Source organism: Leishmania mexicana, chromosome 29 (assembly GCF_000234665.1).
Source record: "Leishmania mexicana MHOM/GT/2001/U1103 complete genome, chromosome 29".
NCBI lineage: Eukaryota > Euglenozoa > Kinetoplastea > Trypanosomatida > Trypanosomatidae > Leishmania > Leishmania mexicana.
In genome coordinates, this window is record NC_018333.1 from 376,299 (window position 1) to 394,134 (window position 17,836).

A 17,836-nucleotide genomic window follows, 5' to 3' on the forward strand; every position below is an offset into this window, starting at 1 on the left:
AGTGCCTTCTAAAGTAGCCTTTATTGGGTATACCCCTCCGTCTCCTCACCCCCCCTCCGCCCCGCCCTGCCTCTCCGTTTCCGCCCCACAGTCTTTTCCTATTCCTCACGGAGGATGTGTATGCGTGTGTGTGTGGGGAGGGAGGGGAGGCGGGAGGCGGGGCCGCAGACAATCACGCATACAGAAGATCCTCCCACTGAGGGAGCGACAGATAGTCCGACGGTTGGAGAGGGAGAGGGGCATGCGCGCGGGTGCGTTTGTTTGCTTGGATGCATGAATATATATATATATATATGTACGGTGCGGTCTATTCAGGTACATGCCAATGTGTATACGGCTCTTTGTGCTGTCTGTGATATCATCTTTTCGTTTTGTGCTCCCCTCCCTTTCCTCTCCCTCTCTGTCTGCCTCTCATGTTGTCTCCGTAGTATAACAGGCGAACTTCTTCCCCCACGGCCAACAGACAGACACACCACACACACACACACACACACACACACGCACGCACATGCACATACAGACGCGCACATACGCACAAGAGGAAAGCTGGCAGAGCCTCGAACTCCATGAGAGCGTCGCCATGACGTTGCTGATGTCGGGAGTGTGTCGGCGACAGCGAAGAAACACAAGAAAAAAAATCAAAAGAATCCTAGCAATAATAGCAAAGAATGCCATCACTGGCTATCTTCGGCAGGCTGTTACTGTGATGATCGCGGCGATGGTGTCGTTGGCCGTTAGTGCTGTGGGGACTGGGGGAGGGAGGATTTCGCAAGATCTGCCTGCATTTTATGTCGCACATGGACGCCTTCCTCCTCAGGCCATGACGTCAATGCGGTACGTAGGCGCCCACGTCCACACCAAAGGGAAGATACTCTTCACTGGCAGCAGGCCTATTGTCGTTGCCACCAGGCTCTTCACGTCTCGCTTGTGGTTATTCATTTTTTCTATCTTAAGGGACCGTACTCTTTGCCTACACTTCCCTCTCATTTTACCCGTACTCTGCACCCCCCCTCTCTCCCCCTCCCTTACACGCACTCGCACGCACCAATCCTCAGAAGTGGCGGAGGCCAGCAAAGAACGACAGTCGTGCTGCTCCCCCTCCTGACCACTACTTTGCGTTCTTCTCTTCACTGTCGTTGTGTGCGCGCTCAGCCACCGCACACACACACACACATACACAGTCTGCCTTCTTTTTTTTTCCTCACAGAAAAGGGATCCTTAGGTATGGCGCACGGCATCCTTCACATTGTGCGCAAGGTGCGCACCTTCAGCTTCACGGCGAGTTGCCGCAGTCACCCGTTTGCTTGGTACGCGGGCCTCTGCTGCGTGCTGTTCAGCTGGGCCAACTACGCCCAGTACAAGCGACTCGCGCCAATGTTTCCCAAGTATGAGCGGTACCTAACGGAGGAAGGTGGCCGCATGCTGGAGGCGAAGCGGCAGGAGCTTGCGGAGGTGAGCCGGTACAACAACATGGTGGATACAATGCGGAGGGACCTCGCTGGCAAGTGATCAGATGGAGCGTCGGTATCCGTGGAGCAGTGGAGTGAGTGCTGCGCCGGTGTTTTGCGCGCAGGGCGAAGAAGAAAACTAAGAGGAGAACAGATCCGCGGTGGCAGTGGCGCTACACGACCCGGCTCCTGCCACAATGATTTGGCCACTGTGCGCTCGCCTCCACCACACGAGGTGTTCGCTGCTGCTTTTTCTTTTGTTGTGCCCATCAGGATGTTGATGCTGGTGCCGCTGAGGCGCGTAGGAGAGAGAGCTAATATGCACAGGCGTGTGCTGTGGTGCTGAAGCCGACACTTGCATGCCTTCCCGCAAGCAAACCGGCACGGTCGTAGCGCGACTGGGAGTGGGGGGAAGGGTGATTGGGTCTCTCTCAAGACCTCCCCGATGCGTGCAATTGGCGTTGTGAGGGGCTTCAGTTTGCACCAAGGAAACGCTCGAAGAGAGTGGGGCACGCCCAGACCGTCGTACCGTGCCCTCTCGTGGGCACCACATCACTTATGCAGCAGGGCTGGGTGATGGCACTGTGGTGCTCATTTTGGTTGAGATTTTCTTGAATCCGTTCTCCCCGGGTACTCCCTCGCGCTTTCTTCGTCATGCTGATCACATGTAGACACAAAGGACGCGTTCTCCAGCATTCTGCTGTCGCTCGGTCTCGTTAGGCAAGAGATAGAACGTGCGGTGTGTGTGTGTGTGTGTGTGTGTGTGTGTCTGCTGCTGCGCCATGCTCTCCGTACATTCCGTTTCTTTCTCCCTCTCGTCTCTCCTCTGTCTTGCACTTCTTCAGCCCAGGCATCGAAGTGAGGGGCTGAGTTGCACCGGCATAGATTCGCGTGCGCTTGACGGGCAGGGAGTCAAGCCAAGAGGGCGTACATAGGAGGTGACGCCGCCCTTTTCTTGTGTGGTGAGTACAAGAGAAGCGCACAAGCGCCTTTCCTCTTACTAGCAAGCGGCGACTTACATTAGCTACCGGCGCACACTGGGAAACATGCGACTCAGATCGCTTCGCGAGCTTGTCGTGCTCTTCGACACGCAGCTGCAGCAGCTGACCCTGCTATACCTCGCAGACGGATTCTTTGCGCTGCACACGGTAACAGTCTCCGTCGCCAGTCTGGTGGTGTGCGCCTCTCTCGCTCTCGCCACCAGCAGCGGATCTGGTAACTCTGCCGCGCTACTCACGTCAACCCCGCTCCTCTTCACGAGCTTTACATCCTTTGCCTCCCTCTCGGTGCTCACGCTGATGATACTGACACTGTTCTATCGGATGATAAGTGGGGGCTTCGTCTACTCCCCGCGAGAGACCGCGTATGTAGTGGACTGGATCCTCGACACTGTCTCTCGGCCCCTTGTGGAAGACACAGTGCATATACTGCTTGGGCCGAACAAGCGCCGTGAGCGCGGCATATTTTTCATGAGTCTCTGCCTCATTGGCGAGGCCGGCAAGTTTCTTTCGTTTTGGTCGATCTGCACGTTGGCGTCGATGGTCTGGTGCGGGTGGAGCGTGCGGTGTGCGTGGCGTCCGCACCGCTGAGCGAGTTAGTGAGTTTTTCACTTTTCTTTTTCGCTTCACGCGATCATCTCCCGCGTGACGCAGGCAGGCAGGCAGGGAGGTGGCCACACACCGCTGAGTGCGTCGCATCCTCAGGGTCCAGCACGACCCACCATGTGGGGACGGAGCCGAGCAGCTCCCCTATCCCCCTGCACGATGCCGAACCACCTCTGGTGGGGCCAGGATCAGGCACCCTACGCCATGGGGAGGTCAGTGCGGTTCATCGCTGCTGATGCCGGCGGTGGGGCCGTGGGCGGTGCTGCGGTGAGGCGACCTGCGAGGCCGCGGGTGGGTGGGTAGAGTTTGGGGCAGGGGCGGTGCTCTCAGGTGGCTGGGCCGGGCGCATTTGGTGTACCGGGCGTCTCTCTTGCTCTGCTTCGCACGACGCGGATGGGGGCCCCTGTGGGCAGGGTCTGGTGTCGGTGGGCGTGTGGCTTATTCTGCATGGCGGAGAACGGACACGCGTTGGAGGCAAGCAAGGAAAATGCGATCACCCGAGGCGCTCTCTCTCTTTCTTTTTCTGTATAAAGTTTGCTGTGGCACGTCTGCCCTCTGCGTCGGGAGCGGTGCTCACTCTAGAGTGCCGCTCTTCACTTTCTTGTGCCTGTGCTTTGTTGCACACATGCACATCGCATCTCTCCCCCCGCGCTACTCCTCTTGAACCCTTGTTTGGCCTCCATGTGGACGCCAGCAGCGCATCCACCGATACATGTATGACAGAAGGGGTGTCTCGGAAACATCGCTCTCTCTCGTTTACGCTTGTGCGTGTTGGTGTTCTCTAACTCTCTTCCACGCGTCTCTCCTCGGTGTTTGACTGCCTCTTGACTGCAACCTGCAGAGCCGCCCTCCACCCCCTCCCTTTAACTGCAGCGTCACACTCGACGACACAAGCGTGCTGCCAGCCTGTCGCGGTCTCTCGCTCCCGCTCCCGCTCCCGCTCCGTGCGTGTGCGTCTGTTGGAGCGATTCCCTCACCAACGCGTTGAGGCCTGACGACACCCCATCCACTTTGTGCGGGCCCTCTTTTAGCTACCAACGTGAAGCGCCTCATGCGCCGTGCTGGGGGTCGATTCGATCAGGGCTACGGCCGCGGTAATCGCAGCGGTCGAGAGGATCAGCGGCGTGGCAGCTATCAGGGTCAAGACGGCCGTGGGCGTTCTATGAGGCTGCATTCCTCTTTTAGTGACCGCCATGACTCGCACAAACAGCAGCAGCATGGCCGCTATGGCCACCACGGTGGCAGGGCGTCGCCGTCGCTTGCCGCGTTGGATGCCGATCCAGTCGCCGACCGCCAGCGTGACCGCAAAGCACGGCGCCGACAAGAGCGGCAATATAAGAAGCAGCTGCGCATTACGCAGCACGAACAGTGGGCGCAGGAACGTCAGCAAGCACGACAACAGGCTCGGGATAGCAGGGCGGCTGAGCAGCTTCAGCGCCAGCGGAAACGCCAGCGGGCGGAGCGGGCCGTTGCATCAGAAGCCAAGAAAAACGGCAAGCGTCATAAGGATGAGAAAGCATTAAAGGATAAGAGCGAGAAGTGTGTGCGAGCGACGGGTAACGGCTGCACGGAGAAGACACGTACCGCCGGCCCTAAGGCGGATGCAGCCATGTCCGGCACAGGTGCTGCCGCTGCTGGGACTGCGGCCCCTCCCGCCTCCTCGCTGGCGGATCCGACGCCGGTTCCTGCTGAGGTGGCGGAGAAAATGCGGCGCCTTGTGAACAAGCTGACAGCAGCGAACGTCATCGACCTCACGAAGGACTTGAGCGACTACATGGCGGCACCGGGTGTGTCTCGAGTGAGTGTGGTGAAGGGGCTTGCTCAGCAGATAGAGCGCCTCTGCCGCCTGGAGGCGGGCCCGCTCAGCACGACTGGCACGCTGCCGTTCGCGGGGTTACTGCGAGGGTTGCAACTGCTGCACGGGAACCAGGTCGGCTCCGAGCTGATTGAACGCGTTAGCTTTTCTCTGCACGCGCAACTCGCCGCCGCGGAGGAGGCGGCGGCAGGCAACACGCTTATGGTGCTCGCACAGCTCTATCTCCTGTACGGTGTGGACGTGGTGTTTGTCATGTCGCTGCTTCGAACACTGCTTCGTCAGGGGACGCGTCTCCTGGACCACGGCGGCGGTGATGGCGCGACGGCGTCTGACGCCTCCTCTTCCTCCTCTACAACGCCGGCCTCCGCGGTAGCCGTGCAGGCTGTTTGCGCGTGCGCGTGTGGACTGGCATTGATGCGCGCCTGTGGTGAGAAGCTACTCAAGGAGAGCCCCACGGAGCTAGAGGCTTCCTTGCAAGAGGCGCGGCGCGCGTCTGCTAAGATGCGCAACATAACCGGCACGGCTCGATTCGCAGCGCTGGTGGAGGTGATGGGTGACATTTCTGCTGGCCGCACCCGCAAGGCCCGCCGCGCGATCACCGAGGATGCTGCCCCGGTTGAGGCCATGCTGGAGGACCTCTGCTCGCTACTGCCAGGCCAGGAAAAGGCCACCTCGACGCAGCGCCGCACGATGAAGCGGCTAGTGCTGACTACGAACATCATGTCGGGGCTGACGTGGGCGCAGGTGACATCGTCAGAGAAGCCACCGCGGTGGTACATACCGGGCGTGATGATAACCAACGTTGCCAACGACAGGGAGGATGGCGACGAGTCTGCTGCGGCGACCGGTGACAAGCACTCTGGCACTGCACCGGGGAGCAAGGAGAACGGGCGCAGCCGTTACATTCCGCCCTCGCACCCCTCATCGACCGCGGATGACGAGAGCGAGGAGCTGGAGGAGGTAGACGAGGCGGCGCTGAAGCGCGAGCGGATTGCGCGCATGCGGGAGGAGGAGAAGGCCTTGAGTGGCCAGCGCCTCAACACAGAGCACAAGCGCGAAATCTTCAGGTGCATCGCCACCGCCGCCGACGACCTGGAGTGCTTCACGATGCTCGTGTACCGCGACCCCGGCTACACGCGCTTCCACGACGTGTGCGCGGTGCTGCTGCAGTGCGCCTACCAGGAGAGCAAGTACAACCCATACTACGTGCAGGTGCTCATGCGCTTCTGCAGTGCGAAGCCGGCGTGCGCGAAGACGCTTCAGTTTTCCATTTGGGACCGCTTCAAGTCCATTCGAATCGAAAACACCGACGTTGTTGGCTACTTTAACTTTGCCTGCTGCATCGCGGACCTGATGCAGAACGGCGTCTACAACCTGAGCCTGCTTCGCGGCCTCGATCTGGAGAACACGAACAAGACGATCGGCCTCTTCACGCGCATGCTGTTGCTGCGGTTGATCTTTCAGCTGCCGGCGTCGCGACTGACTCAGCTCTTCTTCGGCGGAGACGGCAGTAGCGCGCACGACCCGCAGGTGGACACAAGTGCACTGCGCCGACTGCTGACGAAGTTCATGTTGCTGTACTTCATAGATGAGAACGCCTCGAAGCGGTGGCTACCGAACTTTTACGAGGTCGTCGCGTCAGGCACCGACTTTGACGTCTCTGCTGCCGCCGGGCCGCAGGCGGCACCTGGCTTGCGCGACGCTGCGGCGTCAGCGGCTGATGCAGGCAGCGGGACTGCAGAGGAGCGAGTACTTCGGCGCAATGCTGATCGACCGCCCTCGACGCTGTTGGACAACGCACCGGCGTCGTCCTCCACGGCGCTGTCGAGATCTAAGTCGGCCGCCTCGGCTGAGGCGATACTGGGGCAGTTCATGAAGCGTGTCCAGGTGGTCTACAAGGCACTCCAGCATGGCATCTTGTGAATGCGGCCAGTGCGTGGGCACGCTTTGCTCGTTGAGCGTAAAATCCACACGATTAAGCTAATGTGCTATATATATATATATCCTTGCTCTATATCTTGTCCAGGTCCTGCACTGCCTCCCTGCGCTTGCTGTCGTGCTGGAGTCCCTGGTGCCTCTCCCAGCCGGGGTGGCTCACAATATACGCTTCCGCTCTCTTCCTCCCTAGCGAGGCGTCTCTGCCCATCTGGTATCATGCGCGTAGGCTTTCCGCTGCGCACTGGCACGGAAAACGGGACAGTGCAGCGACTCCTGCGCACCAGGTTGGGAACGAGGCACGCACATACACACATACACACTCACGTGCACAGGCACACACAACGAGCATGCTGAGTGTCGGGTGAGCCGATGCGCATTCGCGCTACAGCGCTCTCTCAGCCCCTCTCCATCACCTTTCTCTTCTTACTCTCCACTCATCATATACATTGCCGCCCTGATCACCGGTGCCTCATCCTTAGTGCAGCCACCGACACACGCACATAGACGACTACCCTTCCCCGCACGCACACGCGGGCACAAGAGAAAAGGGCGTCGATGCACGCCGAGGCGTCGCTCACTTTCTTGTTTCATCCGAGAACCGACACATGGGTGAGCGATGCGCACCTTCGCGTCCATGTGGAGGTGGCCGGTGGTCGCTGCGGAGGCGAACACGATGGGGCAGCAGGGCAAGCGGTTGGAGGCTGTGATGCGCTCTCGTCATCAGTGGCTTCCTCATGCACGTTGCTCATCTACGTCGCCCGCCATCACGCTCTGCGCCGGGTCTTTGTTCAAGAGGAGAGGGGTGATGGCGCCACCGATGCTTTCTCAGATGGGGCTCCAGGCGCAACGTCCGTCTCGTCATCGCCTGCGGACGTTGCGCCTGGCTTGCCTGGCGAAGGCTGCACTCTACCGAGACGCATCGAGGTGCAGCGCTACACCTGGCAACCTTGCCATCAACCGATTCGCCACCTCTCTGCGGGTGACGGGGGGACCATGCCGTTGGCCAAGTCATTGGACAAGCGCCACCACCCGTCTCGAGGAGAGAGAGCGACTGCACTGATGCGCCGCCATGGGGAGGCGGAGGTGAACTCTGTTGATGCCGACTCCTCGCCGTCCTCCCATCTACATCCCTTTTCCAGCAGCGGCACCGGCCTTCTCGAGGACATGCTCGAAGATGAGGAGGAGGAGGGCGGCGGCGGCGGCGAGAGGTTCGTGCTGCACTTTGACTCTTCGCCGCCGTCGTCGCCTCCTGTTGCCCCTCGCGCGGAGGCAGCTGTGGATGACGACGCACTCCCCGCATCCGCTGATGTGGTGGAGGAGGCGAACAACGCCACGGCGGCGGTGGCGACCCCAAGCATATTGCGTCTCCCCGCCCACGATGGAACGACCGCTGCACCGTGTATCCCAGGTGCGGCTCCCGAGCCATCGACACGAACATCATTGAACACGGCGGCTACGGAGAGCTTCGGCGATGCACCGCGCCGCCTGCTGCTTCTTCGCCCAGACACAGGGGGCGCGCCTTGTTCGCTTTCGACCGCCTCCTCCACGGCAGTGCCGCCAGCGGCGCCGCTCTCATCAGCACTCAACAGTGCACGAGGCGGTCGCGTCCTTAACGTCAGCACCGCAGCTGCGGCAAAGTCGGATACCTTCTCAGCGGAACCGGCGCAAGAGGCGCCGCATACGCCATTGCCAGCCTGCGCGGTCACCACCACGACTGTGGCAACTGAAGCGACCAGCAGCACTCTCAAGATAGCGTCGCCGACACGATCGACAACTCCCATCTCGGCCTCCGAGAGAGCGGGCACTCCTGGGTCTCGTGAATGGCAGCCGTTTCTTCTGTCTTTCGCCTACCCAGTCTGCTCGACGGACGCTACTACTCGGTCGCAGAGGTCACCGCCTCTACTGTCGATGCCTGCCGCCACGAAGGGGCGCCGCACCGTCGCGGTGCACTTAGACTTCATTGCTGCCGCGCTCGGTGAGACCGCCTCCCACGACGACGCCGCCTCCATAGCCGCGCACTGCTCACGTGGGAGCGTTGCCTCGTGTGGCTGGTCGCCGCAGCGCCTCTCTACCAACGTCCTTTCGCCTGACGTAGATGCACACGACACGACGCACAGAGCATCACATGGCTACTCGGTCATCATAGGGGATGCGTCCCTGGCGTCCCGCTGCTTGATGTGCCCGCTGGTGGCGGCTGTGCTGCCCGGCGATGACGGTCGCTGTTATGACGCGATATGCAAATTACCCACCAATAGTGGGACTGGAGAAGTGCGCGCTGGCCCGCTGCTTGATGTATGGGTGCGTGCTGTGTCGGGGCGGCAGCTCTCCGCACAGCAGAGGTGCCACCGCAACACGCTCAGATTCCTTTCTTCGATGACGGAAGTTGTGCGGAAGGATCAGCCGCGGCCACAACAGGGGGCTGCCAAACTAGAAGGCGCCACGCGAGACGAGGGTGCAGGCTGTGCGCCTGCGAAGCTGTCGCCATCATGTGAGTCGTCGCAGCCGCTGTTCACAACCGTCTTCACGGCGTCGTGGCTTTCCCAACTGTGCTGCGTTTTTACTCCGTGTCACCTTGCCACAACACCTTACCGCCACCCGCCCACGGGCGACGTGCGGAGGCCGCGACCGGCGAGGCGCTCCCTGTGGCCGTCATCACAGTCGCCAAGTCTGGTGTGGGTGGCGACGCAGGTGACGCAGGACTGCATCGTGACTCGTCCGCGCCGCCTCACCGGCTCCACGTCTTTGCCACCACTCCAGTCAAGTGAGCCAAAAGGCAAGGTGCGGTACTACTGGCTGCGAAGCGACCCCCGCCAGAGTGACGCGTTGCACCGGTATCTCTGTCGCGTCTTCGCCTGCTGGGCAAGCGCTACTTCCGCACCGTTTTCGGCGTCGTCGCCGGATTTGTGCGCGTCGCCATGCGCGGCGACTGACATTCTGGCGGCTTCCTCTCTTCTCGACATCATTATTACAAGGGCCAACCCATCAACGCTGAGCTTGCGTGGGGGCACTGTAGGCACCGCGTCTGCGGTGCTGGTGGCAGACGAGACGCTTCACACTGCGGAGCTGGAGGCCGAGGACGCGGCGGAGGCGCCGTCAGCTGCGGCTGAAGGACGAAGACTCTCCCCGTCGGCGCTGCGCGCCCGCGTCGCCATCACCGCTGCTGTGCTGCAGCACCTCATGTGGGGTGCAGTGGAGAGGTTGGATACGGGTTGCAAGGGAAAGGCGCCAAGGGCTGCAAATATGGGGCGGAAGGTGGTGAGCGGCCCAGAGCAAACACCATCGACGCCGCTGCCACCGGGAGAGCAGCATGTCGTGCATTTGGAGGGAGTGACCTCGCATATTGTGCGCGCCGCGCGAGTGCTGGCAGTGCACTGGGTGTGCGGGAGTCCATCCCTCTTGCTCAACGCACCCACATCGCTGATGGACTTTCTCACAGAGGAGCGACTGCTGCTGTCCTCTATCTTGTCCGTGGGGCGCTTGCTGAGTGACGTGTGTGCTCGTGCTTCACAGGGCGCCGATGCAAGCGACCCTGTGAGGGCTCCCTCCACCACGGGACTCGACATGCTGCGCTACTTCGCAACCGAATACGCTTCTGCCTCACTGGCGGCGTTGGCGTGGCTGTCACAGCACGCTGCCGACACACAGCTGCTTCGGGAAGAGGGTCTTGTGTCCCTACGTCTCCACGAAGCCGAGCGCGCGCTGCTCCGTTCTGCGTCGGCGTTACCGACCTCGTCGCAGCACGGCGGGTTGGTAAGGCACCGACTGAGCTCCGGCGACGGTCCAGCGTTCCGACTCTGCTCTTACACTGAGGAGTCGCATCAGCGCTTCTCTCGGGACGACGGCACAACTGTTGCAGGCAGCTCGGTGCTTCAAGCACCCCTGCGAGGGAAGGTGAATGTGCGCGTCGAGCACGCAGCCGTGATGAACGCGTTCATGGTGCATCTTGAGTGGACGACGACGATGTCGGCGGCAGCCTGTGATGTACCCCCGCCAGCACTCTCCCCGGACGTCCACGCCGCAGTGGAGCTGCCATTTCTCCTACTTGTCTTTGTCGTCGCAGAGGACGTGGGTGGCACTGCACAGGACTCTGCAGGCTCTTCATGGACGAGCGACGATAGGAGTCTCAGAGGCACTCGTGGCGTTGGTGGGTGCGCAGTGCGCCTGTACCAGGCGACGCCTTTCTCCTGGCGCCTGAGCGCTGCCGCCTGCACTGCCAACGGATTCGCGGCCCGCACGACCCAATTGCTGACGCACACCATGGATCTGGTGGCGCGACAGCCGGACGTCTTTGAGGGGTTTCACCTGCAGGCTGTTGCGGGTCTTGGCAGCGGCGCAACTACCACGGCGGCTGCCAGCGCACGGACACGAACAACGCTGAAGCGCACTCGCGGTCACCGGCGCGGCACTGGCTGTGCCGATGGCGCTGCAGAGGGGGGTGCGTCTGACACTGCCGCTGTGCGGCGCAGCAGGGCCCAGCCTCGCGCAGGCAAGAGGCGAAGAACGGGCGTGGCGGACGACGACAGCCGCAGCGACGGCAGCGAGATGTCTAGTGACGATGAAGACGGCCCAATCAACTCGGAGGTTGATGATGACGATGCGAGCACCCTAGTACTCCATGTGGGGTCGAGTCGCGGCTTTCGAGCCCCCGACGCCGGGGCGTCGCCACCAGACAGCGCCCCTGCGCGCCGCCGACGCCCCGACAGCGACTTTCGCAAGAGCTCGCTCAGCGTATCTCTGTCGGTGTTTGACGCAGCGCGCGTCATACCCGTGGTTGTGTTTCGCCAAGATGCTGCCGCTCCGCTGCTGGAGGTGGAGGTGAGCCCAGCAAGTCAACTGGCTGCGCAGCTCGCGGCGTTCAGTAGCAGGGCAGCGAAGAGTGGCGGCAGAAACGCCAAGGAAGAAGACGAGGCACAGGAGGAGGTGTCGCGTGTGTTGTGCGCGTTGCTTGATCACTGGATCGGCTTCAGCTCACTGCACGCGGCGGCGCCCCACTATGTTGCAGGCTTCCAAGCCCGCCGACAGCACGGCGCTCTCACGCTGACCACGCAACTGGGCAGCATGTCGTCTCAGACAGGGGCGCTGACGGAACCTTGCGTTCTTCACGCCTACGCGGACGTGCTGCGGAGTCTGTGGCGAGAACTAGCGCATCTTTCTGAATCTTCCCCCCACTCTACGCCGACTTCTCCTTCGGCGTCCTCGCTCCTCACCAGATTTGTGTCTGTGGTTGCACTGCGTGCTCATCTGCTGGACCCTGTGTGCGTTGCGACGGCTATTGAAGCTGCTATTGCTGAGTACGCGCGACAGGATATCGAGTGCCGGAGGCGTCTACTGGCTGCGAAACGATATGCAGCGGTTCAGTGGGCCTCGGAGGAGGCCGCGGGGAACGTGAAGGAGGGCGGCGCGCGGCGGAGGAAGCCAAAGAAGGAGATGCAGCAGCATCAGCGGCAGCTTCTACAGGCGGAGGATTCGACCGAGGCTGCGGCGCGGGCCATGTGGGCGTCCCTCACCATGCAGATGAAGGCTCTCGTCAGAGCGTTCTACGCGGAGGTGCTGGGGGCGTTTCCTCTCCCGTCACCACCGCTGCAGACAGATAACCAGCCTAGCACGATACATGCAGAGGCGGGGAGCGGCTCTTTCTGTGGGACGTCACGAGGCAATGTGCTGCCATGGTGCGTGTCAAATTCTTGGAACCTTGCTGCATCAGAGAAGCGTGCGGCCTTCCTGTCTGGTCTCCGAGGTCTCTTGCAGTCCATGGAGGTCGAGGAGGAGGGGCCGCCGCCGCCGAGACGCAGTGACACGACAGCTCCTAGCTTCTTGCCAGCTTTTCGGCTGCAACTGGCCGGCGCATCCGCCGACAAAGTCTCCTCGCTGCAGACGCTGCCCTCCTCTTTAAAGTTGCGACACTGGCGTGCAGCTGGCGCAGGCGATGCGGCGGACCCAGACGTCACGGTCGCCAAGCTGGCAGAGATGTGTGTGGCGCAGTTCTCATGCACTCCTTCGCATTCGTGTCTCCGCTTAGCCGGTGCCTCTTCTGCAACCGTGCGGAGGGGAAAGAAGAGAGTTGACAAGGCGGCTTCGTGGGCGGTGGCGGGTGACGATGCAGCGGCGCAGCGAGCTGCTCAGCTACTGCTTGTCAGCGACGCTCTCCTGTTACCGCGCGGCAGGAGCGCGTCGGCGGCTTCCGCGCACGGTCAGGCGACTGCCGCCAAACTTGCGCTGCCGTTGGCGCAGCTGATGATGAGCGCAGACGCCATGCTACACTGAGTCCCATGCCCCTACGCTTGTGAGGGCACGTCTGTCTTTTATTTGTATGTCTTCTCTGGCAATCATCTTCCGCACGGGGGGAGGGGGCGTACGCCGAACAGCGACGTGCGGCTTACAAACCGAAGGACGGTGCCGTCATAGCGCGGGAGAACCGTCCGAGATGTGTAGCGCGGCTTGCCTGCTTTGTCGTGGATTGGAGCTGGGCAGATGAGCAGCAGGCGGATGGTACAGCGATTGCCACCCCTCCCGTCTTCCTTTCCAGTGCTCGATGAGGATTGGCGCGGGCAGGAGGCGAAACATCACGCTTATGCATCCGCGTCCATTCATGCACACCCGACACACGAGGAAAGGCGTCGACATATGTGACTGCTTTCACCCACGTATGTGCATGCGTCTCTGTGTCTGTGCCTCATACGAACTGGCGCGTCCACAACTCGTCCTCTAAGCTCCCCGCCTCTTCTTCCCTCTCTCACCTGTCAAGCCCACCGCTGCCGCCGCGTACTCGCCTGCACGGATAAAAAATAAACACCGTGCGTTATATATAGAGGGAGGGAGCCATCACCCACTTGAGGCGCCGTCGGCGTGTTTCAGCGACAGGGAAGTGAGAGCAGGAGCGCCTACGCGGGACACGCCGCGTCTCCGTGCCTCCGTGCACACGTCGTTGTGTGCACGCTTGTGCCTGTGTCCGCAAAGGCACCCCGCCGCGTTTTCTGTTGAAACACTCTCACCTTTGCCCTTTATCCTCTCTCTGTCCCCTGCCCTTTCATCATCCGGCATTATTTTCCATCGTCGTCTTTCTCCCGCCTCTCCGCCCTTTTCCGCTTGGCCTCCCTCCCTTCTCTCCCTCCCTCTCTGCGTGCACTCGCCTGGGCCTCTGTCTGTGTGTGTGTGTGTGCACAGGCATCTCTATATCTAGATACACATCTAGGTGTCTAATACACACATATATATATATGTGTCGCTGACAAGTGTGCGCCTGCGTGCCGCCTCACTTTCGCTCCCGCTGTGTGTGCGTGGATCAACTTCTTTGTTTTCTATCTGGGCCATACCTGCTCTATATTTAGCGCCACCGGCACCCGTTATCGTGTAACGCGCGGTGGGCATGTCGCAGCCATCCAATGCTGAGTTCCTGTACTCTCCCGTGGAGGGCGAGAGCATGAAGCGGCTGTCGGCCGCCACTTCGGCCCAAAGGAACGCCAGGGCGACCACTCAGCACCCTGCTCCCCCGGTGACTCCGAACGGTTCGGCGGCCTCTCCGCACTCCAACCCGCTGCCTTTGGCAGACGCTAAGCGGCCAGACGAGTCGCAGCCAGCGGCTGCCACCTCCGAAGCCCATTCTCAGTGCGCCGCTGCCTCTCTCAGAGAATCCGCCTACGACATTGACGCTCGAGAGGAGCTGCCTGCCTTCGGCTACCGCGGCGACACGTCGACAAGTCTGAGGAAGAAGTCCCACGGTAATGCGGCGCGCGAGTACCCGGGGGAGGGGACAGGGGACTGGGTACTGAACCCGTTGTATCGCGAGGGCGGCAGCGACAGCGGCAGCAGTGGTGTTAGCGGCAAGGTGACGGATGGGGCGGCTATTGACGGTGTTATCACGGCTGACGACGGGCCGACCACGTCGCTGTCCGCCACCGAGTGCGTGAAGGAGAACGGCAAGCCTCTCTTCTCCCTCTCACGCATCCCCGCTCCCACGACGGCGGAGGAGTACTGCGCGCGCGTAGCCGAGATCGATCACGTGCGCTGCGGCCTCGGCCAGGAACTTGAGGGCGACGCGAAGGACATCTACGGCCCCACGTGGCCCTTCTCGCGCCGCATGATTGCCTCGAGGGTGTTCGGCACGAAGGAGTGCCCGGCGCCGAACTGCGACAAGAAGACAAACATCCAAGCTGTGACCGGTCCGCGGGCTTGGGCGCTTCTCTTCATCTACGGCATCCTCATTGTTTACCCAGTTTTCACGACCGTCGCCTACGCTGGCGAGAGCGGATGGCAGTGCATCGTCGTTCTGTGGCTGCTCTCCGGCCTCACCATCGTCTGTGTGACGCTCTGCGCCTTCACAAACCCTGGCATTGTGCCGCGCCGTCGCCTGAAGAATGTCACGGACCGCGGCGACATTTTCATTGTACGCATCCCGGCGCCGAATGCGCAGGCGGTGCTCGATAAGCTTCAAGCGCTGCCCGAGACAATAGGGCAGCCTCCAGCAGTGAAGTGCGGCAGTGGTGGCAGTGGAGCAGCTGTCACCGCCTCCGCCTACACCGCCGAGGCCCTCCGCAGCGCTGTCGCGGACGGCGACCTCCCCGCCAGCGTTTTCAACCACAGGCGATCAACCATGTACTCGATGGAGCGGTACTTTGAGACGGATAAAGGCCGCATAGTGCTGTATAACCCACGCCTGAGCGAGTCCGACTTGGCCGTGCCCACGCTGGAGTTCCCGATCCTTTTCTGCAGAACCTGCCAGATCGCCAAGGGACCGCGCACGCGCCACTGCAAGGTGTGCGACAACTGTGTCGATGAGATGGACCACCACTGTCCGTGGACGAACTGCTGCATCGGCCGGAACAACTACCCGTACTTCTTCGGCTCGCTCTTCTTCCTGCATTTCATGGTCCTCTACGCCATCCTCTACAACTTTGCCCAGGGCATCCGCCTCAGCTACCTGCACCCGACGTGGGACGTGCAGCGTTTCCTGCGCTACGTGTACGGTATGCCGATAATCGTGTACATCAGCTTCTTCGTTCTCGGCCTCTTTTTCTTTCCGCTCATGCTGGGCCACGTGTACATGATGTGCCGGGGCCTGACGACTGCCGAGATGCTCAAGCAAAAGTGGAAGAAGTCCGTGTACTTTGGTGGCATCAATCCCTGGTCACAGAAGCACTGGTACCAGAACATCTACGCCCGTCTGTTTCAGCGCTGGCCGGCGGCGCAGGAGGACCCGCTGCGTTGGCTGAACTCGCGCTACTACTACGGCGTCACCGTCGCCGCGGCGGTGGAGGATCAGAAGGTAGACTGGCTTCTCGGTCTGCCACCGAAAGAGCGGAAGAAGGTGGAGGAACACGACGCTGCTGCACGGGAGGCTGGCACGAAGATACGTGAGGAGCAGGAAGCGGAGATTGTGCGGGCAGCCATGGAGAAGCGCGGCTTCCACGTTGTGTGACGCCGCGGGCGCTGACAACAATGCCGGAAACAGTGCGGGGGAAAGCCCTTGTCAAGAATTCGAGAAGGTGCAATTCGAGTGACTTGCACCACCATAGCTGGAGGACGCTCGCGTTACCGTTCTCGCCATTTGCGCACAGCTTGGCTTTCTCCATCTGGGGAGTCGAGCGTATGTGGAGGCGCGACTGTTTCGCTGCGGCAGATACCTGAGCCGCAACGGGACGCAAACATATGATGAGGGGAGGGGTGGAGGGGCAAGGGGCGGCGCCGCCTGCATGTCGGTCCAGTTCCTCCCTCCCTCCCTTCCCATCCTCCTCCTCCTCCGCTTCCATGCTCCCTCTCTGCAGTCCTTCTGCTCCACATTAGCTGCTTCTCATGTGCGTTGCCTCTTTGTTTATTTTTTCCTGGACGTATTTCCTCGCCTCCGCGTGCGTACACGTCATTGTGTGGTGTGTGTGTGTGTATGTAGCATGGGTGTGTGGGACCACACTCACACTCTTTCTCTCTTCGCATTGGCCATGCCGCGTTTTGCCTCCCCCACCGCCATTCGCTTCTTCTTCGGTTTCGTTATTGACTTCTCACGCGTGTTTCCACAGCGCACCCCCCCTACTTTGTGTGTGTGTGTGTTTTCCTTTTGTCTTTGTTCGGGAAAGTACGGGTCAGGTCGGCTGTCCTCGTTGTTGGTGTCGTCGCACGTCCTCCCTCACCTCCTCACCTTCTCTCTCTCGCGGTGCAGTCGTGTCGTTTCGGCCGCGTACACGTGCATGTACGCCCGCATCGGTTCCCATGCGGCTCCTCACTTCATGTCATCTTGTGTGGGTGCCCCTTCTTTATGCTTGCTAGTATTATCCGGTGCCAAGCGTTCCGCTCTCGTGTGCCTGCAGATGGCGTTTTGTGTTGTGGGGGAGGCCCGCCTCACCCCTCTTCTTCCCAGTCCATCTTATATATATATTAACAGTCTTCCTCCACGGTTGCAGCGCAAAGAAGGACAGAGAAAACAGCCGCAGCCATCGATTGGGGGTGATGGTGGTATAGGTGCTGCACATCTACAGAGTCGATATGCCAGATGCGCCCCCCCTCCTTTCCCTCACACACATACACACACCACACACACACACACATGCTACAGCGGCGAAGCTGGACCTTCGTTTTTTTTTCTGTGTTTAACCTTTATTTTCCTGCTCGTGCTCAGATAGTCCTGGTGTCCTTTACGACATTGCCCCGGTGTTGGACTTTCCATGTTGTGACCCTGTCTCTCTCTCCGGCTCATGTGTACATCACTCCACCGCCATCCATGTGTCTTACCGCTCTCTCCTCTCCTCTCCTCCTCCACTACTCTTTTTTTTTTGGGCTCGCCATACTTCCGTTGTGCATCTCTTTCACCGCGGCAGATGGACATCTCGCGTTGCCCTTCGCTGTGCCCTTCGGCCGTTCTCCGTTGTTGTTGTCATGTATGCTTCTCATCAGGCGCGTCTTTCACCTTGTGCAGTCGACGTCGTCCGCGGGCATTTGGTTCAGCAAAAAAAAACGTGAAAAAGTAGGCGATGGCAGCAGGAGATGCCGCGGTGTCTGCATCGGAAGAACTCTTTTCTTTGGTTGGCCAATTTCTTTCACCC

At 60.8% G+C, this 17,836-nt stretch overlaps 5 protein-coding genes across 5 annotated transcripts; all 5 read left to right on the plus strand.

Moving 5' to 3' along the window:
- Window positions 1–1,224: 1,224 nt before the first annotated feature.
- LMXM_29_1130 (conserved hypothetical protein) lies at window positions 1,225–1,509 on the plus strand (the record flags this gene model as incomplete). The annotated part of the gene is made up of 1 exon (XM_003877215.1): window positions 1,225–1,509. One exon carries the CDS (start codon window positions 1,225–1,227, stop codon window positions 1,507–1,509), a length of 285 nt encoding a protein of 94 aa, XP_003877264.1.
- Window positions 1,510–2,494: 985 nt separating this feature from the next.
- On the plus strand, window positions 2,495–3,037 carry LMXM_29_1140 (conserved hypothetical protein; the record flags this gene model as incomplete). The annotated part of the gene is made up of 1 exon (XM_003877216.1): window positions 2,495–3,037. One exon carries the CDS (start codon window positions 2,495–2,497, stop codon window positions 3,035–3,037), a length of 543 nt encoding a protein of 180 aa, XP_003877265.1.
- A 1,177-nt stretch (window positions 3,038–4,214) lies between these two features.
- On the plus strand, window positions 4,215–6,791 carry LMXM_29_1150 (conserved hypothetical protein; the record flags this gene model as incomplete). Its single annotated transcript, XM_003877217.1, has 1 exon — window positions 4,215–6,791. The coding sequence occupies one exon, from the start codon at window positions 4,215–4,217 to the stop codon at window positions 6,789–6,791; it is 2,577 nt and encodes an 858-aa protein (XP_003877266.1).
- A 1,008-nt stretch (window positions 6,792–7,799) lies between these two features.
- LMXM_29_1160 (conserved hypothetical protein) lies at window positions 7,800–13,070 on the plus strand (the record flags this gene model as incomplete). Its single annotated transcript, XM_003877218.1, has 1 exon — window positions 7,800–13,070. The coding sequence occupies one exon, from the start codon at window positions 7,800–7,802 to the stop codon at window positions 13,068–13,070; it is 5,271 nt and encodes a 1,756-aa protein (XP_003877267.1).
- A 1,102-nt stretch (window positions 13,071–14,172) lies between these two features.
- On the plus strand, window positions 14,173–16,221 carry LMXM_29_1170 (hypothetical protein, unknown function; the record flags this gene model as incomplete). Its single annotated transcript, XM_003877219.1, has 1 exon — window positions 14,173–16,221. The coding sequence occupies one exon, from the start codon at window positions 14,173–14,175 to the stop codon at window positions 16,219–16,221; it is 2,049 nt and encodes a 682-aa protein (XP_003877268.1).
- Between the last annotated feature and the right edge of the window lie 1,615 nt (window positions 16,222–17,836).